Below are 25,970 nucleotides of genomic sequence, written 5' to 3' on the forward strand. Positions count from 1 at the left end.
TTCTTGTAATATAGTGGCTGACAGGCAATGTATCCATCATATTTCACTGACTGTCCATGGTGATACCCACATTTCATGAGGTCTCTTTCAAGCACACAATGCTATGTGTCTTGGCTTCTTCCTCCACTGAACATCATGGGTAATACCAAAATAACCATGGATGACCACAGTTTCAGATGCTCCAAAGCAACATGTCAGCATTATGTAATGTCAGTATATGCTTATATAGATTCATCCCCCTTGCAATGAAAAAAAAGGTGTCCTTTTTTCACCATTTCTAGTACCTCCATGCAAAGGATAAGCTGGAAAAAAAAAGGAACAAACCTAAGAGTAGCAGTTCCAATGAATAAAAGCATTCCAGTCTGAATTTTTTTGTTGTTGTTTGTTTGTTTGTTGTTGTTTTTTTGGTTTTGTTTTATTCTTTTTTTGATCAAGAAAGTGTAAGGTTTGTAAAACCTGTAATTGTTATAAACTGTTAAAGAGTCATGTGACAGTTTAAATGATGCATCTTGATCACAAGTTATCTAGCAATATAATGCCACTTGATGACATTGCCATGTGGCTCAGATGGAAGCCACAAGATCTGTCTTACCAATGGCAGCAGGCATGAATTCATGGAATCAGCACAACCTGTCTGATTCAATGCATATGAGAGGTGGCTCAGATGGATTTGCAACTGTCTGGCAATGAGATGTTAAATCTTATCAAAGGGATCTGACCACCTGGCCATGAGATGCACCTCAGATGCAAAGGGACTAATGACTGGCCATGCAATGTGCCTAGAATGGGATCCAAGTGATCTGTTTGGCCATGAGAGGTGCCTCAGATGGAGTCAGTAAGATCTGACTGTCTGGCTGTGAGATGTGCCTCATATGAAATTAGAAGGATCTGTTTTGCCACGTATGGTGCTACAGATGAAATCTGTAGGATTTTAAACTGTTTGGCCATGAGTGTGCCTTGAATAGAATCAGTAAGATATACAGCTGTCTGGCTGTGAGATTTGCCCAAATGAAATCAAAGGGATCTGTCTGCCTGGTCATGTGATGTGCCTCAGAAGGAATCAATAAGATTTATAAATGTCTGACTGTGAGATGTGCCTCAAATAAAATCAAAGGAATCCATCTATCTGGCTTTGAGAGGTGCCTCAAATAGAATTAGTAAGGTCTATAAATGTCTGGCTATGCAGTGTGCCTCAGATCGAAAAGAAGTGATGTATGTCACTGCCTGGTGATGAAGTACAGCTCCAATGAAATTGTCTGCTGGAGCATTTTGACTAGAACTGAAATGAAATCATTCTCCTCTGAGCATTTTCAAAGAACTCTACATTCACCCAATATTCACCTTGTTTAATTCCACTTCTTTATTTTTCTTTAAATCAACTGAAGAGGATGGTCTTTTTTCAATGATTTGTGAGTAATCCTCCTGCCTTTTGGAGAATTTCAGTGAGACTGAAGTACACAAATGATACTTTGCTTGATTGATGAACTGTGTACAATGCTGATGTATGTGACCTGATCAAGAAAGGAGTAGAATGATGAAACAATCAAAGTGTATGTTGCTGTAGACTTCATTTAGAGAAAACTCCACGATAAATAAAATAATTTCCAATCATTACTAACTGATCAATAAGGAATAAAATAATACCAATAAGAATAACGTGAAAACTGCCTCATTGACATGAGGCTTGCAGCCAATATGGCATTAAACCAGCAGTCCAAACTCTTGTCATGGCATTATGTCCAGTAATTTGTCATACATTCACATATCTATTGTTTCCAAATTTCTGTGCATGTGTTCCCATAATTACATATGTTAAGCGCTAGTCATAGGTTGTGGTCAGAAAATCAAATGCCTTTTATTCAATGCTGGTTAGAGATATGCATGACAGATCCATCATAAATGTAAAACAGAATGGACCTTTACTAACCATTGGCCACCATTCAATTCAAGAATAACAGTCATTTACCAAATATTTGTGACACTTACAATGTAACAATAAAGTGGTATACATTCCATCAAATGCTGAATACAGGTCCAGCGTAACAAATTATCAAAATCATAAAACTGATCATAAGGAGAGTTTGACCAGGTATAAACTCTTCTTTTCCTATTCAAATGCTGTTTATAAGTTCAGATATCAGTTTATCATTATTTTTTAATAATCAAATGCTGGTGACAGGTCCAGCATCAGAATAAATCTGAGTTCACTAAATGCTAATCACAGGTCTCAATGTGAAATCTTGACACATATTATCACTCATCGTTATTGTTTTTTCTTAACAGAGGTCAAAGCTCCCATATACTGTACAGTATGGTACTTCATATAAGTGTCAATGATTCAATGAAACAGATTTTCAAACAATGCTGAATGTAGATTTAGTTCATAACTCAGGAGGATTATAAACAAATTCAGGCCAAAGATCACGAGTGACAGTGAGACAGATAATAATCTAATTAATGCCCAAAATGCAATGCGGCATCACAGACCTCTTCAGTGTGGGGGTCAAGGATGGAGTGAAACAATCAGATGAACATCTGCTATGTTCAGGCCAAAGATCCACAATAAGTCAGAAAAAAATAATTACCAAACACTGATGAACAGGTTTTAGAGAATGTCTTCCGACATCCATGCATGAACCAAATAGAAAAGTCTATGGGGGATTCAGAACTTAATTTGTATGTACCACTGAACTTGCTGCAATCTGATATCTGAACTGTCCAAACCGATGACCTTCCACAAAACTGTCTTGAATTGACCCTGCTGATGGGTGATGACCTTCCACAAAACTGTCTTGAATTGACCCTGTTGATGGTTTGGGTTTATTTGAAGTTGTGTACAACTATGAACTTGTGCACAGCCTTAGCTGACAAAGACTGACTGTATCAAGAGTCGAGGGTTTAATTTGTTTGAAGTCCATGACCAAGTCATCAGTCTTAGCTAACAAAGATGATGACTTTTCAGTCATGCATTAAGCTGGCTGACATACTAAATTATTATGAGATAATAACCATGACACCCCAAACTCAAATTTGACAGAGAGGAGTCTAATAATGATGGATTCACAGAGGGTTAGAAAAGATTAACATTTTAGCTGCTGTGAGTATGATTCATGTGAAAAACATTTATTCTGCAGTTTTCTTTCCATCTTCATGTTTAAAAATCACCAACCATGACCATAAATATGATTCGCATCAGACTATTGTAGCTTTAAGATAAGTAACTGATGTCACTAGTGGAATGGTTTCTATGGTGGGTTACTCTGATTGTCCGTGGTGGCATGTACACAGAGGGTTGTCCACTCTGACAGCTATGGCTACAGATTATTTGATTTTGATACTGCTGCATGTGGTTATACATGTCTAAGAACATGAGACAGACAGAAAGCATGTACTTAATAGTGTGAGCTTGTATATATGTATGCATGTATGCATGCATGCATGCATGCATGTGCGCGCACACACGTGTGTGTGTGTGTGTGTGTGTGTGTGTGTGTGTGAGCCATGAATCTTACTCAGCACATCAGTCAGACATAAAGGCATAAGTTCTGACATAAAGGCATAAGTTCTATCAGCAGTTGCCATAGCAAGGATATAGACAGTTATACTGGAATATCTGATTGTTCTTATTGGAATGTTTAAATGGCTGCCTTTTGGGAATATGTAAATGACTGTTGCATGGCAACATGTACATTAAAGCCAACGTCTGTTGCATGGGAATGTGCAGATGACTTTTGTTTGGGAATATTTAAATGACTGTTACACAAAAATATGTAAATGAATGTTACATGGGAATATGTAAATGACTATTACATAAAAAGATGTAAATGACTTGCGTAAGAATATTTAAATGGCTGTTGTTGTAAGTGTTGTTGCAAGGGGAAATCTAAGCAACTGATGATACTGGGAAAGTCAAAATGAATGGTAATGAATTGGAAGGTATGTGTATGATGAATGGCAAAGTTTGTACGACTGTGGACCATGCATGGGTTGGCAAACTGAGTGGCTGATGAAAGTTGCATAGGATTGTCTGTATGACTGGTGAATGGTGCATGGGATTGTCGGTATGATTGTTGAATGGTGCCTGGGATTGTTGGTATGATTGTTGAATGGTGCATGGGATTGTTGGTATGATTGTTGAATGGTGCATGGGATTGTCGGTATGATTGTTGAATGGTGCATGGGATTGTCTGTATGACTGGCGAATGGTGTATGGGAATGTCTGTATGATTGGTGAATGGTGCAAGGGAATGTGTGACTAGTAAATGGTACATGGTAATGTCTATGTAAGTAATGAATCATGCAAGGGAATGCCTGTATGGTACATGGGACTGTCTGTATGGCTGGTGAATGGTGCATGGGATTGTCTGTATGATTGGTGAATGGTGCATGGGAATGTCCGTGTGAATGGTAAATGGTACATGGTAATGTCTATGTAAGTAATGAATCATGCAAGGGAATGTCTGTATGGTGCATGGGAATGTCTTTATGACCAGTGAATGGTGCAAGGGAATGTTTGTAAGACTGGTGAATGATACTAAGTGAATGTCTGTATGACTGGTGAATGATGCTAAGTGAATGTCTGTATGACTGGTGAATGATGCATGGGAATGTTTGTATGATTGGCGAATGATGTAAGGGAATGTTTGTAAGACTGGTCAATGATGCATGGGAATGTCTATATGACTGGTGAATGATGCAAGGGAAAGTCTTTATGATTGGTGAATTGTGCTTGGTAACGTCTGTATATAACTAGTGAATGGTATATGGGAATGTCTGTGTGATTGGCGAATGGTGGTTGGGAATGCTTGAGTGATTGGTGGATGGTGCACAGGAATCTCTGAGTAATTGGTGAATGGTGCAGTTGAATACGAGTGATTGCTGCATGGTGCATGGGAATGCCTGAATGATTGGTAAATGGTGCACAGGAATGTCTGTATGAATGGTAAATGGTACACAGGAATGTCTGTATGATTGGTAAATGGTGCATGGGAATGTCTGTATGATTGGTGAATAGTGTATGAAAATGTCTATGACTGGTGAATGATGGTGTATGAAAATGTCTGTATGATTGGTAAATGGTGTATGAAAATGTCTGTATGATTGGTTAACGGTGCACAGGTATGTCTGAGTGATTGGTATATGGTGTAAGATAATATACGTAGGATTGCTGGATGGTGCATGGGAATCGGTGACTGGTGCATGGAAATGTCTGATTGTTGACTGGTGCATGGAAACGTCTATGTGACTGTTTACTGGGAAGCATGTAAATGTCCTTGTGATTGTTTTATGGGAGGCATGGGATTGTTAAATGTTGGCTGGTAATGTGATGGAATGTTTAAATGACCATGACTAATGATGAATGGAAATGCCCAAATGATTATCAATTATTCAGAACTGAATTTTGGGGGTTGTAAGAAATACCTGAATAGTGGTTCACTGATTAAGTACATGGGGTTAAAATCTGGTAGCTGTTGCTGTATGGGAATGTAGGGATAAGTGATAATATACAGGAATGTCCAAATAATTGTTGGCCAAGTGTGTAAAACCAGGTAAACATTGGCTGATGAAATGAGATAGTTAAACATTGGCTGATGATGAATGGAGATGATACACTGGTTGGTGATGAATGGAGATGATAAACATTGGCTGACGATGAATGGATAGCTAAACATTGGCTGACGATGTATGGAGAATGCAAAATTGTTTGATGGAGTACAGTAATGGTAAATGACTGATGATGTATGAGAAAATTCTTATAACCACTGCTTAATAAAGTAAAGGACATTTGACATTGTTGCTTGTAGTGCAGCCAACTGCACAAGGCCATATCAGGACTAATAAAGTATAGGAAATGTATGAATGGCAATTTTAATGTATGAAGCACTATGTCTGAAGCAAAAATTATGTATGTCAACATCTAAACCACTGATGGGTTATGATCAAAATGTATAAAAGATTGCTGGCTGACGCATTAGAATACATGAACAATCACTGACCAAAGAGTTTTGGGGAATAACAAAATACATGAGTGCATGACTACATATTACTGATCTATGATCAACTGACGATTGGGAATGTCTGGATCATTTGTTGATGTGTAAAATGTAAGAGGTTGTTTCTTGATCAATGTAAGGAGTGTCTAGTTATGTGAAAATGTCTGTTGATGTTGATGAATCCTGATGAATCAGTGTCTGCTTGGTACTTCCACGGGAATATGTGAATGGCGGTTGATTCATTGCAGTTTGTGGATGTTATGTTTGTTGATGAATTAAGATATCTGCTGATGCACAGAAATGTCTGAACAAATGTTAGCTGATGGTGTCCGGGAAGATCTTTGGCTGAAATGTTTGCTGACATCTCTTTCAGCATGAAAGATGTTTTGGTTAATCAGATAACAGCGGATAGCTGACTGATTCTGCATTATAATGGGCAACATTATCTCATGACACCTGGTGAACGCCTGAATGGCTGAGTGAAAACAAGTTGTCATCATCAGGAAATAAAATCTTGACTTGACTGGAGCTGCTGTCTGAACACAGCATGCAGGCCTGAGTGCAAGAAGTGACTGATGGTATGTGCAGTGAGAAGCCGTATCATCAGATGTGAGCCAGTCCTCAATGATCTGAACTGTTTACACAAAATGTCACATAAATCTGCAATGTCTGTATGTGTGCATCAGCAGATGAGGTCAGCAATGTGGATGGTAAATACACTTGTCAGAGAAGTTTGTCAGCTTTACTGGTCAGTTCCTCACATCTACGTTCATCAGATTTTCACCAGCTGTCTTAGTCTAAACCAGATGTTCACATGTCGCATCTCCAGGTATGTCATGCCCACAGGTATGCACAGCATGTCTACAGGTCGTACAGTAATTCTGTCTGCCTGCTACAGTCAACAGTATGAGTTCAAGGGTCATGGCCAAGAATAGCATACAGCATGGGAATGTGTATCTACATTGTGTCTGGAGGTCCACACATCCATATTCTAAAGTTATGCATGCACTGGGAAAAGCAGAATGATCACCATTATTGTGAGTAGATGCTTACTGAGTTCAGTTTATGTCATGCAACAGTAACCAGACTTAATTGGTCTGATGAGGGGTGGGTGCTACATGAAAACTGAAGAGGAAATAGGAAGGAATACATCACAGTGCACAACATGATGGAGTAAGAACTGTTGACAATACCCTCAGTGCTGATCTGAAGTCAGCAAAACAGTTTTTCACCTCTTCTTCAACCCTTCAATCAGCCTTTTTTTTTTTATTTCAATACACCTATCACTGATCTACATGTTTCTCAATACACCTATTACTGTTCTCAGCACATCTCTCTATCACTGATTTCATGTTTTCTCAATACACCTTTCAATCATCCTTCTACTTGTTTTCTCAGTATATCTTTCTACCACTGCTGTTCAAGTTTTCTCACCCACTGTAAAAAAAATTAAAAAAAAAAAAAAAAAAGTTACACAACAAATATCTCTGTAAAGATTTAGACCAGGTCATACAATTGGCTAAAAAAAAAGGGGGGGGGGGGTCCATAGAAAGATGACCTCTAAAACAAAAAAAGGATCAGCTCTACCTTTGTACTCCTAACATCAGATGTCACATGAAGACTGAATGAGCAACAGTCAAACGTACAATCAACGAAATGTTGCCATGGGTATCTCGCAACATTCAGTTAAGGTTCCCATGAAAGTACTCAAAAGAAATACTGGTACATATCATAAAATTTGTGAGGAAAAATTAAGAGATGGCAGTACATACATGGTAACAGAAATCCTCCAGAAGGTACTTAAACTGCAATGTAAACAGGACAACCAGGACTATCTGGCCACAAACATTGTGCAACAGTATACCTCCCAGTTCACCTAGTGCTTAATGAAAAGACACTGGACAAGAAGCATTTTTTTTGGAGAAAAACAAATCTTGGCCACAGAAACCAAGATATGCTGCAGGCGAATCAAGCAAGCTGTGAAGATCATGGAGGGAACTCATCCTCATACAACAATGCTGAGGACAAACTACCACTGATCCACTGACGAAGCTTACAACTGTATCCTATGACACAAGGCAAGGCCTGTGCATGAGTGAGCAACACACAGTGTTCACATTGACCAGTGTTGACAACCGCATAACATGACGCAGGCACACTAATTTGAGTATGAGCAACACAGTGTTCAAAGTACCTGGAGACACCTCTGTAGCTGGACTAAACATTTGATCCCTCCCGATAAAACTTCCTCTCATGTATGCAGTCACTCATAAAGCAAGGATACAGGTCACTGAAGAGCAAAATCAGTTCAAACAAGGCATATGCATCCATGATGGGCATAATATTACAAAACATGCACAACACATGGTGGAGAGTAAATTCATGACAAGTACAGTGCACTATAACATGCTGATGGTTTATGCATGTTATCAAAGAACACATTACTGCAAAAGCTATAATCTTAACAATCAAATAGCTTGATGAAATGAACATGCACTCTCAACATTAAAACATGTAATGTACAACAGATGATGACATGAAAGTGTGGACAGAATAATACAGTGCGTACCACACAAGTGGTGACATGACAATGTGGACAGAACAATGATAGAAACTGACAAGATAATGTGGAAATGGGGGCAGAGAATTACTAAACACAATTTACATGATAATGATGTGGACATGTATACAGAGTATTACAAGACACAGCTGACAAGATAATAGTGTGCACATGTAGACAAAGTATAACAAGACACAGCTGACAAGATAATGATGTGGACATGGAGACAATTAAAAAATATGACTGACAAGACAATGATGTGAACATGTAGACAGAACATTACAAGATACTTGCTGACACGCTGGTGATACGGATATGTGGACAGAGTAGCTTACCTCAAGCAGCTGACAGGATCATGCAACTGATGAAGAAACAGTGCAAAATGGTGGGCAGTCATGTGCAGGGTATGACAAGGTGCAAAACAGTTTGGAGCGACATGCTGTCGGGTAAGTACATCACCATGTCATGTACAGGGGATGAACAGAGTAACATGACTGTGTGGTGAGACAATTTAATCCTTGTGGACAAAAGCACATCAGCTCACACAGCAGAGCAAACCCAACAATCAATGTGTGCCTTTCACTCTTTGTTAGTTCACTCTGCATGACCAACACCACTTGTAAGGAGGTGGATGAGGGGATAATTTTAAGACTCTCCAGTCTGTTAGTACACTCTTTACCATCGACAGTTCTAAGGGGCGTGTATAACATAACTATCAAACAAAAATATGTCTTTACAGGCAAGAGCATCTTGACTTTTTCCCTCTTTTGCCACACAATAAGCAAACTCTATACATCCAAGAACAATGACATACCATTTTCCTTTAGGCACACAAGAAGAATCAATCAAAAGCAACAAAACACATGGTTCAAAAGCAAGTAATCAGATGAAGGATACACCATTTTTCTTCCTTGTGCTAAATTCCTTGGCTGTGCTGGAAGTCAAGTAAGAATATTCCACAACAATGAGGCAATCCCTACAGGTCACACACTGTACAATAATCATCCACGTCATTCACAACTCTCACTGCATTCCACAATAAACAACCATGTCATTACTGGCATAGATCAATCCATGGCACAACAAACAAGCATGTGAATAAAAAGGGGGAGAGAAAATGACAGTGAGCCTGAGGTCATTCCAACAGGTCAGATCATTCGACAACAACTATGTCATTCATAGAGGCAGATGAGGCACCAGGTTGCACACTAGTGGAGGTAGTGCCAAAGGCAGAGAGGGGACTACGGTGACGCTAACAGCAGGCCACCATTTAGCCACATGGGGAAGAGGGGGATGGAGGGGGTTGACAAGTGGCAGACAGACGCCCAGTGTCAGTGGCCACAGTCTCAGAGCCATGCACAGTGACACAGAGAGAAACAAAGAGACAGTTATTGCATGCCTGGCCTATTCAATATTGCTTCTGTCTACACCTATGCAGCACTGTCTGTCAATGAAAATTTATCTGTCTTTGTCCTTTGGGTACAAGTGACAGTCTTCGTCATGGTCACTCTATCCGCCACTTTTCTTTTTCAGCCTCCCCCCCATGATCTTTCAGAAAGTGTAGAAAAAAAACAGAAAAGTATTAAAAAAAAAATTTAAAAAAAGATAAGCAGAGTTGTGATTAGTCCAGTGTCTATGCTGCTTGACCACTAGCAGACAAGTAACCGGACAGGTGTGGGGTCTGACGTCAGCTTGGCCATGGCTACTGTGTCACATACACCTTCTCCTGAACCACCAGAAACTCAAACACAAAAAACCATATTTGTTGTGTAGCAAAATTATTTATTTGTAAGATCTGCTTTTCCAAAATCCAAATATACAAAAAGAAAGAACCACACCTATTTGTTATAAAAATATCAGATCTACATATCTTTGGCGAAAAAAAATGTAAAAAAATGGACAGAGAAAGGGATGTATATATGGTGCGCGATAAGTACGCATGTGCTCACCTGCCTCTATGAGATACACTGAACACAAAGGGATTAACTGAATAAAAATGACCAATGCACTGGGGGATATGACTGATCAATTGTAGAGCATGAACCACATGTGTCGTGAAGGCATCAGCCAATGGTGTCAAAGACACAAGCCAAGGGGGCAGGGCAAGAAAAACACACACACATCTCTGCACCTTTCATCGCCATTGGCTGTCTTGTTTCTTGACCATCAGTCAACACTCAACACAACCCAAAGCCCTTTCCATTTCATCATCATACAACTACTGGTGAGGGGAAAGGGGGGAGATTACCAGTGATCAGATAAAACCCACAGCAGAATCCAAGATGAGTGTCTGCATGCAAACTGTGGTCAAATGGGATGGTGGTGGAAGGAACAAAACAAAACACAGGGACAGTGAGGACTGTGGGATTGTTCATCTGCCATGCCCCCAGCAAAGGAGGTGTCAGGGAAGGAGGTGGCCGAGGTCCACCCACAGGAACAGTCACCGCTGCCATGTTCCTGGGGATCAAACCTCACCACACTGCCTGTACAGGTGGTAAACAATTCCTTGGAGTTGGTCCAAAGACGAAATTTTGGTCCACACAATGGCTTGTAGTGTCTTTCACAGCACTGGCTGCTCATAGCTTTCACAACAAGGACCCCCATAACTACACAATACAGTTCATTCAAACAGTGTGCGTGCATATGTGTGTGTGTGTGTGTGTGTGTGTGTGTGTGTGTGTGTGTGCATGTGTGTGTGCATGTGTGTGTGTGTGTGCGTGCATGTGTGTGTGTGCGTGCGTGCGTGCGTGCGTGCATGCGTGCGTGTCTGTGTGTGTGTGTGTGTGTGTAAACAGACACAGGTATGAGAGATGTATATGATGGCAGTGTCATGCAGTAAGTGGCTGATGGTTGCAATGGAAATCAATGGCTCACAGCCCAATCAAGCAAACTGCAGGTTCAGGCCTTTATCAGTTCTGCCAACCTCGTCTATGTTCCTCCCCCTCTGTCCCTTGTGCCACAGTGCACACACTGTCTAATGTATCACTCTGCTACGCAGTTGTTTTTCTCTTTTACCCTAGTCTTTCTCATTCAACTAACTTTGCATCAAACAGCCAATGCCACAACATAGATGGAAAAGAGAAAGCTTTTTTTTTTAATTTACTTATTCAACTTTGCTTTTTTTTCATTTTTAGTATTATTCATCAGGCACTTTATATAATTCATTCTCAAGGATTACAAATACCATACACAAAAAGACATGAAACCTTTTTTTTTTATCCTTTTGAATTTTTGTTACACATTTGCTTCAAGGAAAAGGAATAATTCATGTTTAAATCTGAAATATAAAAGCATATATCCTTCACAATATATCTCAAAAAGGCATTTTTTAAATAATACAGTTTTATAAAGAAATGTTGAGCAATCCTGTTGAATAATCACAGTTGTCCAGTTTGTGACAACCAAAATACTTTAGTTGTTGCCTAGGGTTGTGAAAGTGTGTCCCAGGCAGCCTAAGAAGTCTCAAAGTGAGAGGGGGCCAAGAAAGAACCCAGCCAGAAGCCCAGACTGAACAGACAGGCCAGGAGACGAAGGAGGAGGATAAGAACTAAGACAAGGAGCAGAAACCACTGCATGCTAGCATCTTCCACATTGGTGGGGGGATGGTGCCAACCTAGAGCTGCTGCTGTAGTTTCTTCCTCCGGCGCTTTCTCCGCTGGAGCAAGCTCTTGTGCCGCCACCTCCTCTGCTTGCAATTCAACGTGTACTGTCTTGGGTTCAACGTCCTCAATAGTTTCAGGTGCTACAGGTAAAACAAGCAACCTTGTCAGTTACTGAGGGCAATGAGGACTTACTTATGACTCACAGCAAATCATTATAAAATGACAATGTTATCATGACTGTGATTTGGATACAGAGAAATAAAATGAAATACTCCACTTCTTATCAAACAGAGGATAGTCTTAAAACTACAATAAAGATCTGGCTGTATCTTTTTTTTCTCAAACAACTACTACAAGCAGTGTTATGCAAAAATCCTTCTTTTTTTTTTAAAATGGCACAGTTAACATAATATAGCTGTGGCCAACTGAAAATCACACATAGGAGATAAGAAGGAAGAAAAGGGGGTGGGGGGCAGGTGACATAATATGACAAGCAAAGAGCACTCCTCACCGGTTATGAAAACAAGACACAAATCTTACACCCTGGACATAGGACAGTGCTCCTGACTTCTGATACACAGCACACACACACACATCATGATGAGGGAGGAGGCATGAACCCAAGACAGCAGCTGAATGCAACTAAGCGCAAACAGACAGAAACGAAACACGCAGGAGAAAGAAGAGCAGCAGCTACAGGGCACACAACCCTACATTCCCACACTGTTTTTTGCAATGCCAGCCTCATGACCCATCCCTGCAGTCACTGGGACATGTCCAGAATCACTGCCCTAACCCAATGACCATACCCAACCAGCTGAACCACTGAGGCTGATCAGCACTGCAGCCAGCTTATTGCACACACACCCACCCCACCCCCTATCCTGAGCTCATTCTTTAATCACAGTATGACAGTCACAACACGTCATTATATCACAACCTGCATTAACAGAAGCATCTTAACAAGTGTCCTCAACCTTTTCACCCTTTACAAATGACTTGTTTCATGGGGTTTTTGTTCTTGTTGTTGTAGTTGTTTTGTTGTTTTTAACAAACTGTGTTGGTAAAAAAAAACAAAAAAAACACAAAAAAACGTGATGAACCATCACATTAAAGAATGTAATATCATGAACAAAAGAGAAAACCAGTGCTAAAAACAACACAAGAAAAAAACAACCCTATAAATAGATAAACAAACAGTTGAGTAAAGTCACTCCAGGTTACTTGTACAAGCAGATTCATACCCCATCAGTTGTAGGAGTGACTACCATGCCACTCATGCTAACTTCTTTGTTTATGTCAATGTCAACTCTGCATGGCAACAAAGCCAGTGATATGACAAACATCTCAAAAGACACGTCATCTACTCCACATGTTAGGTATGGTCTGCTTTAGGTGTTTCATCTGTCTCTGAATCAGGCTGATTCTCATCTGCTGCAGCTTTCTTGGGCCACCGAACTTCTATTTCAACTTCAATCCGATAGAATTCTTCTCTCACAAGTCTTTCCTCCGCATTCAGAAACTCTGTACACATGCAAAAACATGACAGAAAAAAAGATCAATGTCACATGGCAAAAAGCACACAGGTCATAATCACACATGGTGTAAATCAGGGTTAAACACTATTACAGCATTCCACTTCACAACAACTAAGTGCATTCAAAGCAATTCATTCAGGTTAATAATATTTGTTATGGTTTGTATAAACAAGTAGCATCAATGCAATGATCTAGAAAATCAAACCACTTGTAACTGTCATTAATTTATCAAGCAAGTGGGTGTGTGAGTGTGTGAGTGTGGGTGTGGGTGTGTGTGACACTCAGGACCACGGTCATGTGTCAATATTAGGACAATCAACATTTGAATGTCAACATTAGGACAACAGTCATGTGTCAACAGAGTGGTAATCAGGATAAATCATGTGTCAACCATGTCACAATCAGAAGTTACTGATGTGTCAACAGTTTCACAATCAATATAAATAATGTCTTAACAGTATGGCAGTCAGTATAAATAATGTGTCAACAACGTGACAGATTAAACAATATGTCAACAGTGTGTCAGTCAGAACAGGTCATATGTCAACAGTGTGACAGGATAAGTCATGTGTCAAAAGTTTAACATTCAGGACAAATCTTGTGTCAACAGTGTGACAATCAGGACATCATGTGTCAACTGTGTGACAATCATGTGTCAACAAAATGACAAGACAATTGTGATTACGTCAACAGCCCCTCTTTCTGGCATGTCTGTGTCCTTAACATAAAAGCTAGACATTTCCCTGCATTGATTTGCAGTCTGTTTGCGACTGGTTACCTGCATGCAAATCATTCATAAGGAAAATAAAAATCAGTTAAAGGTAAACAAAAGAGAAAAAGAACCCAAGAATTTTCTTCACTTTATTGACAGTGCACAGCAAATGAAACATAAAAGAACCAAACTGATGTGTGGGCAACAGTCATGTGCATCAGGCTGATCACTCTACATTCTATCAACTAGGTCTAGCTGCAGATCTCCAGGCATGAGACACCACTGAAACATCACTGTCTTTTAGTTCTACAGCATGGCATGGTTATCTTACAAGGCAAAGCAAGGTTCTGTCTATGCTAAGACACAATTATCACCTATGATTTTCTTATATAGCAAGAACTACTCCAAGTCCTAGTAAAAGACAGATCTTCTGCAGTAAACCATGGATTTTCATATCTTCTTTGGCACAAGAACTATACATTCATATGTAACACTATTATTTTAAGAAATGTCCAAATGCAAACCCTCAAATCAATTGAACTCCCATCACTTTGTGACAAAGACACTGATGCAGTGCTTTTCACCTGGTAGCACACAAACAGGATATTGCACTTTGCACCTGGTTCCATTCAGACAGGAGTATGGCATTTTAATGCATTATGTAGACCTGGATCTAACACTTTTCTACACCTGGTGTCACAAAGACCTAGATGTAAAGCTTTATTTCATGAAGTGTCATGCAGACTTAGAACTAACTCTTTGTTACATCTGGTGTCATACAGACATAAACACCTTCTGCCTTACATACTTCAAAGGAATGTACCAAAAGCTAGTCTGACAGATAATGGTAACATAATCCTATTCCCAAACTACAGTGACTAGAGAGGGACATGCTGGGGTGACGACAGTCTAACAATCAGCCTGATGCAGAATAGCATTAATACAGCTCACTGTACAACTGCTACAGCACTGACTGGATTCACAACATCTCCACACTACTAGCTAGCATCACAACATATGTACGCTTAAAACACACATTCATATTCAATACAGCCAGATACTTTGCATGCAAAGATCAGTCAAATATAATATTTTCCTCCAACTTGTTATAACTACACAATTCTGAACTAGCATTAACATTCCAAATTTACATGTATAGAATATATTTACCAATAATAACAAATATTTTGTTCTCTGATGGAGACATACAAAACATGACCAAGACTGACATTTCTCATAACCAGCTGGGACAACTTACCTGAGCAACTGGATAATCTACACCATCCTGAACCCTCCCCCTCCCCACCTGAGAAAGCGAAACCTCATTTCCTCTAGCCATCTCCTTGTGACAGTTCTATCTCTTTTCCTACACCAGCGTGGAGATCCCACCGACTGTGTCTTACTTTCAACGAAAATATCGACGAATGTACTGGACACGCCAGCTGGGTTCTTGGCCTCGCAGGTGTATTCAGCTTCATCGTCAAATGTAATGTCCTTGATGGTCAGCACGCAGCGGCCATCTTGGTGATACTCAGTCACAAAGCGTTCGCTGGGAGTAAGCTCTACCTCCTCCTGGACACAACAAATAATCATGTTGCATGTAGAACACACCACACTGACCCACTGCAGCACAGTACAATATAGTGAAATAGTTAAACAGTACAGCTGGGCATGAAAAAAGGTTAAACACACTCCACACAGTCTGGCACAGCAGGTAGCACACTGCCAGGATAGAAGCCTGTTTTCTCAATCAACAACATGTGACAGCATGTATGCACTGGCCAACCATAACAGAATCATAAACAGATACTGAAAATTACTGACACACCCCAGAAAAAGATGTATGGCTGCCTACATGGCAGGCTAAAATAACGGTCATGCATGTAAAAGTCCACTCATGTCATATGAGTGAACATGGGAGTTGCAGCCCACAAACTAAGAAGAAGAAGAAAATTACTGACACAGTCTGACACACCATGACCCACAGAGAAGAGGTGCGGTCCTTACCCTGTACCAAGTGACGGTAGGTCTGGGCTGGCCAACCACAATGCAGACCAGAGTGACTGACGTGCCCTCAAAGACATCAAGCTGCCGCTGGAGGGTCTGAGTGAAACGGGGAGCTTCTGGCGCTCCAGTCACCTCAGCAGGGGCAGCGGGAGTTATCTGCTCTTCAGGCTGCACCTCTGCTGATACTTCTGTAACATGAGAGAAAAAGGGGCTCACTGAGACACTGAAGTTTTCGAAATTTTAGCTTTATCTGTCTACAGTCCAGCCACTGTGATTAAATCAGCTTGTTTCTTTCCTTTTCCCAACAACCTGTTCAGTTCATCATTACCTGAGTCTGTCTGAATCATGTCATTTGTTAAACTCCTGTTGTTTTGCAATTCAGTAAAACTATTTTTTGCCACCACTGATCCAGTGCACTGTGAACATTTTCAACAATGCATTCTATATGTTGCCAAGGTGCACAGTCCTTTATCAGTAAACAGATAGAAATCTCTGCCTTCACGCAACATACCATGACAGTGAAATCAGTGCTGAATTTCCTGAAATAAATTATGAAAAAAATATATGCTGATTAGAACAACGCTATTAACACAGCTCTGTGCTTTCATGATCTGTTTCAACACAATGCATTGCTATGATCTAAGACTAGTTAGAGTGAATGAAAGCTATGATGGGCAAAACATATGTGAACAGCAATTCTGTGCTGATGTTGGGTTTCATCTATGTGGGCATTCCATGCTGAGGTAGGTAGATCTACTTCAGCAATGGCTCTCTGTACATGAGAAAGGAATCTGATTTCTGGGAAGCACTGCTTCAGAAATTTGCTTGTGCACGTACACACACACACACACACACACACCTACACACACACAAGTGCACACACATACACACACACACACACACACACACATGCCCGGACACTGTCAGGTCACTAACCTTCAGGACCTTCAGTAGTTTTCAGTTCAATGGCCACATCCACTTGTGTGGTCTCCTCCACGATCTCTTGTTCGCTTATCTGTATGGTGCTGACTTCAATTTCTTCAGCAACAACTTCAGTGTCTATTTCTTTTTCTGGAACTGCCATAATATCAATCCACGCTGTTAATCATCATTAATGATATGCAAACAATTATCTTTTACAAAATAAAGTTCAGTTGTAGTATCTACAAAAGCTTCATTTACAAGCAGTACTTAAACAAATACTCATAGTCTCCTGAGTGACAAGTTTCCTTCTTTAACACATAGTACTTTCACATCTTACTGATTTTTGACTGCTCTGTTAGAATCAGACATGGAAAATGATCCACATGACAGACACAGACAAACAGGCATAGGTAAGGAAGGGAGAGAGGCACACACACAGAGACAGAGATTGGAGAGGGAGGGAGAGATCTAAGAACTCATAACTAATTTACTGCTACTCCAAAGGCTAAATGTCTAATTCTAAAGAAGCTTAAACATGTTTAAAAACCAAAATATAACCCGAGAAACAGACAGTGAGAAAATGTGATAGAGACACAAAGAGAGAGAGATTCAGAGAGAGACATGGTGAGAAACAATGGTACATTTAAAAAAAAATTTTTCACTCAGTATTATAAGTAAAAGGTCCATATCATTATCTGAAAGGGTTAACAGTCACTTGTAATTACCCTTCTTGAAAAACAATGAAGAAACCACACACACACACACACACACACACACACACACACACACACACACACACACACACACACATACACTGGACTGAGTTATATCCATATTTGAGGACGGGAAATTAGCACAGCACAAATACCACACGTAACTCACTAAGTTTAACAACAAAGACAGGACCTGAAAAAGGTACACACAAGTTCTTTTACAAAATAAAGTTCAGACAGGAACTGAACAGTACACATATCATGTGCAACTTTAAAGACAGGACCTGAAAAGAGTACACACACCACATGTGAATGTAAAGACAGAAACTGAATCCAGTACACAGGTATGTAACTATAAAAACAGGAAATGTACAAAGTACACACTACAAGTCACTGAAAGACAGGTCAGGAACTGCACAAAGTACACACTGCAAGTAACTATACATCAGGTCAAAAACTACAAAATATACACCCTAAGTTATTCTAAGACAATCACTATAGACACGTCAGAAACTGTACAAAGTACACACTGCAATTCACTGTGAGACAGATCAGAAACAATACACATTACCCACCCTAAATTACTGTAAGACAAGTCAGTATAAGACAGGTCTGAAATGAAGTAAATACTGAAAGTCACTGTAAGACAGGTCAGAAACTGTACTAAGTACACAAGTCAGGAACTGTACACAGTACACACTAGTCATTGTAAGGTATTGTCAGGAATTGTATAAAGTACACACAAGTCTCTGCAAGATAAGGTCAGGAACTACATGAAGTACACACCACACCTCACTTAAAGGTAAGGTCAGGAACTGCAAAAATTACACACAGCATATCACTGTAAGATAAGGTCAGGAACTGTACAAAATACACACTGCATGACACTGTAAGGTCAGGAACTGTACAAAATACACACTGCATGACACTGTAAGGTCAGGAACTGTACAAAATACACACTGCATGACACTGTAAGGTCAGGAACTGTACAAAATACACACTCATGACACTGTAACATAAGGTCAGGAACTGTACAAAACACACTGCATGACACTGTAAGATAAGGTCAGGAACTCAACATAGTACACACACAGCATGTCACTGTAAGATGAGATCAGAACTGGAAAAAAACAAAAAAACAAAACAAACCCGCACTGCATGAGACAGCAAGGAAGGTCAGGAACTGAACACAGTACACACGCAACATTTAACTGTAAAATAAGGTCAGGAACTGTATAAAATACACACTGCATAACATTGTAAAGTAAGGTCAGGAATGTACACGCTTAAAACAGGATAATACCAAAATGCAAAAGACAGTACTGTCTCACCTTTCACAAAGACGCATGCACTTGAAATGCAGCTACCAACTTTGTTTTCCACTTGGACCTTGTAGGTGCCTTCATCATCTGTCATGATTTCTGGAATGTACAGTCTGCTGACATTGTGCTCAGTGGTGACCTGGAAGTCTTCACTTGGCTCAATGGGTTCATCATCAAGGAACCAGGTGATCTGGGGGGCGGGACCAGCAGCGAAGGACACGTGGAGGGTGACATTGTCCCCCTCGTTCACAGTGATGTCCTGCAAGCTGCTGATTAAGCTGGGGGCCACCTCCTCTTCCTCCTTTTCTTGGACTTCCAACTCAATCACTTCAGCTACATCAGAGACGGGAGTGGTTTCAATTTCAAGCAGTGACTCAGGCTGCACCTCTGCGGGAAGATCAGCAGGCACGTCCATTTCCACTTCAAATGTAGAAACCTCTGATGGTTTCTCTTCTTCAACGGAAATGACTTGGGTCGTTGTTTCTGTGACAGTTTCTTCTGGTATGTGCAGATCCACTTGGTCAGGCAGCCCTTCCTGTGTGATCTCAATGACTGTCTCTTCTATTTCAGTTTTGGACACTTGCTTGTCATCAATGGTGATCCGTTCTCTCACTTCTTCAATCACCTCTCCCGGAGCCTGTTCTGGGACAACTTCAATCGTAATGTCTTCCAGCCTGGTCTCTTCTGGCATGACTTCTGTGTCCACTTTAGCAATGTCTTCTTTTTCAACAATGACAAATTCTGACAGTTCATCACATGGTTGCTCCGCTACTTCTTCTAATTGTGGTGAGATGATTTCTTCAGTGTCCTGGGCAGGGGCTTCTTCAAGCACAAGATCTATTTCAAATGGAGTTTCTTCTCCCATGGTGGGAATCTCTTTGGTCTCTTCTACAATATCCTCTTTGGGCTGCTGGCTTTCTACTTCAGAGACAATGTCTGACGGAATTATCTCTATTGTTTCAAATGCTGCCTCTACTTCAGATGGCTTTTCTTGGTCCACACTGGTGGTTTCAAAGATGACTTCTGTCACCTGAGTGGTCTCCTCTGTTGGTATGTCAGAGGGCAACTCTTCAGAAACTTCTGCTGCAGCCTCTTCAGCCAACTGAACCTGTGCGGGCTTTCCCTCCTGCATTGTGATTGTGTCTCTGCTTTCTTCTATCACCTCCTCTGAAGGCTGGACCAACTCAAACCCTTCTTCTGTCACACCACTCTCTTCAAGCTCCAGGCTGGTTTCTATTTCAACAGCCTGGAAAGGTTTAACTTCTTCCACGGCAGCTGTCTCCTCTATCAGCTCAGTGGTTTCTTCAACAGGCACACCTACTTCAAAAGGAATGTCTTGTTCCCTCTCACTCACGTCCACACTCTCAAATGCCTCTTTGGTTTCCACTGGTTTCTCTGGCTGAACAGAAATAACTTCTCTCACTTCCTCCACAGTCTCTTCTGTTGGTTTTTGTGTATCAAGTTCAGCAGACTGCTCAGTAATTTCCTCCGGAGCAACAGCTTCCAGCACATCAACTTCAGCAGGCTTACCAATGTCAATTTGAATTTCATATTTGGATTCTTCAGTTTCTGTCAGTCCTGGTGTTTCAATTTCAATCTCAGAGATGTGTTTCTCAGATTCTGTTTCCTCCATCTCTTCAGTTTCTTTGACTTCAAAGGTGATTTCTCCTTCAAAGGTAATGGTTTCTGTGGTGACATCCACCTCTTCTTCTTCAGGCTGGACTTCTTCTGGTTTCTCTACAAGGACTTCAACCATGCTTGGCTCCACCTGGGTCTCCTCCTCTTCTGCCTCACATGGTTGCTCCTTCTGCACCACCAGAGTCTCCTCATAGACATCCACTCTCTCTTCCTGTGGTTCTTCAGGGAGGACTTCCTCAGCCACAGCCCCTGTGTCAACAAGCTCCACAGTCTCCACAGTCTGCTCCACCTCAAAGGGTACCTCTGTGTCCACAATGATGGTTTCTTTCACCTCCTCCACAAGATCCTCCTGAGGTCTCTCTATTTCCACTTCAGGACGGAGTTCTACTTCTGTCACGCCAACAGTCTCTTCAACAGCCTCCACTTCCAGTGGTCTTTCTGCCTCTGTTTCTGCTATTTCTGTCACTGGGATGGTGATTTCTTCAGTGAGTACTTCTGGAGTTTCTTCAGAGACCTGTTGGGCTTCAGCTGCCTCCACCACGACTTGTGTTTCTTCCACCACAGTGGGCTGTGTGCTGACAGAAATGGTTTCTCTCACTTCCTCTGTGGTGTCTTCCTGGGGCCTGGCTGCCTCCACCACCACCTCTTCCTGTGGTCTTTCTTCTACCACTGCTTCTACTGCTTCCTCCACCTCTGATGGCTTTTCAGTTTCAATGCTCACCAGGGTGCTTGTGTCAACCACAGTCTCCTCTTCTGGTTTTTCAAATGTCACTTCCAGTGTTTCTTCTCCCACTTCTGGCTTCAGTTCGACCTGCACTTCTGATATTTCAGAAATGGGAACTTCCATCTCAATGGTTTCCCTAAACTCTTCTGTCACCTCCTCTCTGGGCTTCAGTATTTCTGTTTCAATGACAGGTTGTTCTGCCGTCTCTTCTTCAGTGACAGCTTCTTGAACCACACCCACCTCTGCTGGATAACCAAAGTCAATTTGAATTTCATATTTGGATTCTTCAGTTTCTGTCAGCCCTGGTGCTTCAACTTCAATCTCAGAGATGTGTTTCTCAGATTCTGTTTCCTCCATCTCTTCAGTTTCTTTGACTTCAAAGGTGATTTCTCCTTCAAAGGTAATGGTTTCTGTGGTGACATCCACCTCTTCTTCAGGCTGGACTTCTTCTGGTTTCTCTACAAGGACTTCAACCATGCTTGGTTCCACCTGGGTCTCCTCCTCTTCTGCCTCACATGGTTGCTCCTTCTGCACCACCAGAGTCTCCTCATAGACATCCACTCTCTCTTCCTGTGGTTCTTCAGGGAGGACTTCCTCAGCCACAGCCCCTGTGTCAACAAGCTCCACAGTCTCCACAGTCTGCTCCACCTCAAAGGGTACCTCTGTGTCCACAATGATGGTTTCTTTCACTTCCTCCACAAGATCCTCCTGAGGTCTCTCTATTTCCACTTCAGGACGGAGTTCTACTTCTGTCACGCCAACAGTCTCTTCAACAACCTCCACTTCCAGTGGTCTTTCTGCCTCTGTTTCTGCTATTTCTGTCACTGGGATGGTGATTTCTTCAGTAAGTACTTCTGGAGTTTCTTCAGAGACCTGTTGGGCTTCAGCTGCCTCCACCACGACTTGTGTTTCTTCCACCACAGTGGGCTGTGTGCTGACAGAAATGGTTTCTCTCACTTCCTCTGTGGTGTCTTCCTGGGGCCTGGCTGCCTCCACCACCACCTCTTCCTGTGGTCTTTCTTCTACCACTGCTTCTACTGCTTCCTCCACCTCTGATGGCTTTTCAGTTTCAATGCTCACCAGGGTGCTTGTGTCAACCACAGTCTCCTCTTCTGGTTTTTCAAATGTCACTTCCAGTGTTTCTTCTCCCACTTCTGGCTTCAGTTCGACCTGCACTTCTGATATTTCAGAAATGGGAACTTCCACTTCAATGGTTTCCTTGATCTGCTTAGTCACCTCTTCAGACACTTCAACTATCTCAGTGTCCGTGGGCAATTCCTTGTGTTCAACATCTTCAGTTACTACCTGTATCTCTTCAGTTTTCTGAGGGAGTTCCTCTTCAACAACAATAACCTCTCTCATTTCTTCTGTGATCTCTTCTACTGGTCTCTCTACTTCTGCTACTATCAGCTCTTCTGGAGATCCTTCTTTGGGAACAGCCTGTATGACAATTTCAGAAGGTGTCACAGATTCCAGCTGAATGGTTTCACGAATCTGTTCAGTGGTTTCTTCCATGGGCTGTGCCACTTCATAGGGAGATTCCATGTCCTCTTCCTGTTCACCCAATATTATTTCTAGAGGTTGGGCTTTTGATGGCATTTTTTCTTCAATGTCAAAAGATTCTCTCACTTCTTCCATTGTTTCTTCTTCTGGGCGTTCAACTTGAGAAACTTCGACACCAGCCTCTGTTGTTTCTGTAATGTCTATCTGAAGCTGAGCTACTTCAGCTGTTCTTTCATCCACCACAGTGATGGTCTGTCTGATTTCTTCAGTGGTTTCCTCTTTGGGTCTGTGAATCTCAACATCTTCTGGCAAAGTATCTTCTGAAGGCTGCTCGGAAACAAGCAGATCCACTTCAGCTGGTTTCTCTTCAGCCTTCTCTGGCAATGTAACAAGTGATGGTGTTATATCAACTTGAGGCCTTTCTTCTGTAAGAGTTTCAACAGATGGTGGTGTTGTTTCTAACTCTACTTCCTCTTCTTTTGCTTCAAGCTCTGCCTCTAGTTCTGGCTGTGTTTCAGGCTCAAATGTCACTTCATGCTTGAAGGTTTCTTCAATCAGTTCTGCCTGCTCCTGCTCAACTTCAATGGTTTCTTTGAATGACACATCCACCTCCATCCCACTTGTGTCAATCTGAAATTGTACTTCTTGCAGCTCAGGTTTTTCTCCAGGAATATCAAGAGTCAATTCTTCCTTGAATTGTTGATCTGTTTCTTCAACAACTCTGACGTCTTCCTTTTCCACCTCAACTGTTTCTTTGAATGAAACATCAGTTTCTTTTTCACTTGCTACAATCTCAAACTGTACTTCTGGAAGTTCAGGCTGTTCCTTGGAAATCTCTACAGTAATTCCTTCTGTAAAGATCTCATCTTTCTTTTCTGTAATTTCGACATCTTTGTGTTCCAGTTCAATTGTTTCTTTGACGACAGTGGTCTCTGTCTCTTTGCTAACTGTGTCGAACTGAAACTCTATCTCCTGGACTTGAGGTTGTTCTGGAACAGTTTCAATGGTCAGCTCTTCTCTGAAGACTTCTTCTTCAGCTGGCAGTGCAGGTTTCTCCACCTCCACTGTTTCTTTGTAGACTTCCACAGTGACCTCTTCTGGCTGCTCAATTTCCACCTCCATGTCTGGCTGAGGCTGAAAATCTATGGTGATTTCTTCCTTGAAACGCTGATCTTCAGTAATGTCAACACTTCTTTCCTCCTGCTCAACCACCAATGTGTCCTTGAAAACAGCTTCAGTGGTGGTTTCAGATATTTCAATTTCAAAGGTTTTGTCCTCTGGCTTGGGTTCAAGAGTCACTTCCTCTTTGAAGGAGACTTCTAAGGGAGATGAGGGTCCCTCAGATGATGGGGTACTACCAGCTGGAACAACAAATTATGAAAACTGCAAGACTGTGAGTCACTTCACAGTCCACTGGTGTGAATACCGTCCTCTGAGAGTGGCAGATCATGACTGGGAATAGTCTGGAATTCAATGTGTGTACAAAACTTTGGCTGTCAACCAGTATGACCTTTACACTCCCTTTGTCCTGCACCTCCAATCCATACCATCCTTTTTCTTCGCTTCTTCTTCATCTTCTTTCCACATTAAAGCCTACCTTTGTCAAATATGCTACAATAAAGCTACCCTGCTCATCAGCTTACCTTACAGTTGTGTCCTTATCAACACATCATGTGCAGTATTGGACTCTTTCCTTATGGGACATAGATACTGGAAAATATGCAACACGGGACCTGTACCACCATTATCTTTTTAATGTTTTATGTTGGCAAACCTGGCAGCAGTTGCTACCCACTGGCAGAGGTCAACTTCTTCTTGAAGAAGATCAATATTTTCAACGAATGTAGTAGTAGGCTGCTGAGGCCAACCAAATGCTGAAAATCATGTGAATATTATTTCAGCCAAGAAAATGCATAGTTCATTATTGATCAAGGTCTTGGCAAACATTACTAGAAGAACAACTAACACTAGCACTTGCAGGGCTATGCTCACTAATATTTACTATTGGATATTTAAAGCAAACAGGAAAAACTGTCAAAGAATATCTACCATACAAATGAAAAGAAATATAGCACCCTGGAAATCTAGAATTTCAACTGCAGAGTTTTGAAACTCACAGAACCATTCCATAAGGTGATTACATATGGTGAAAAAGACAAAAAGAAAAAAGAATGCATCCATTTGTTACTATTCTGGCACTGGATGGATCAGTAACATGGGCAGAACATGAACAAAAGGGGAAAGAAAGGAACTCCAGGCCTGAGGTCTGGTAGGAGTGGCAAACGGAGGATGATGGAGTCACTGTAGAAGGGAGGTGTGGAAAAAGGAGGCATGACCCATAATGCAGGGCACCAGGAAAGTAAGGACAAAGGGAGGTAGGTAAGGCAAAACAAGGTAAACAGCAAAATTTAACCCCCCACCCTCCCAACATCTCTTTTTCCCCAGGTCCAGTTACAAGATATTTCAAAACTTATGTCAGTTATATTCCTTAAGAACAATGTCATGTCCACCATCACAGGAAGGGAATTCACAAACATTCTAGAAATCATACAGCCAATATATATATTTTTTTTTTTCCAATAATTAAAAAACTCTTTAATTGTTTGCATTCTGAAACTGACAAGCCAGCTGTATGGAATGATGGAAAATGTATTGTTGAAAGAAATGCAGAAAATTTTTCTACAGACATTTTCAAATTAAATCCAAAAAAGAAAATGAAATTTGTGTCACTTTT

General features: G+C 41.1%; 1 protein-coding gene across 1 annotated transcript in view; it reads right to left on the reverse strand.

Moving 5' to 3' along the window:
* Positions 1-25,970, reverse strand: part of LOC143286927 (uncharacterized) — a 242,966-nt gene that overhangs the window by 138,395 nt on the left and 78,601 nt on the right. The window contains exons 67-71 of the mRNA XM_076594924.1: positions 19,381-24,597; positions 17,349-17,489; positions 16,413-16,600; positions 15,809-15,977; positions 12,167-12,295 (exon numbers count right to left, since the gene is read on the reverse strand). Coding sequence (XP_076451039.1) covers positions 12,167-12,295; positions 15,809-15,977; positions 16,413-16,600; positions 17,349-17,489; positions 19,381-24,597 — 5,844 coding nt within the window. The remainder of the gene's footprint in view (positions 1-12,166; positions 12,296-15,808; positions 15,978-16,412; positions 16,601-17,348; positions 17,490-19,380; positions 24,598-25,970) is intronic.

Source organism: Babylonia areolata, chromosome 1 (genome assembly GCF_041734735.1).
Source record: "Babylonia areolata isolate BAREFJ2019XMU chromosome 1, ASM4173473v1, whole genome shotgun sequence".
Lineage (NCBI taxonomy): Eukaryota > Metazoa > Mollusca > Gastropoda > Neogastropoda > Buccinidae > Babylonia > Babylonia areolata.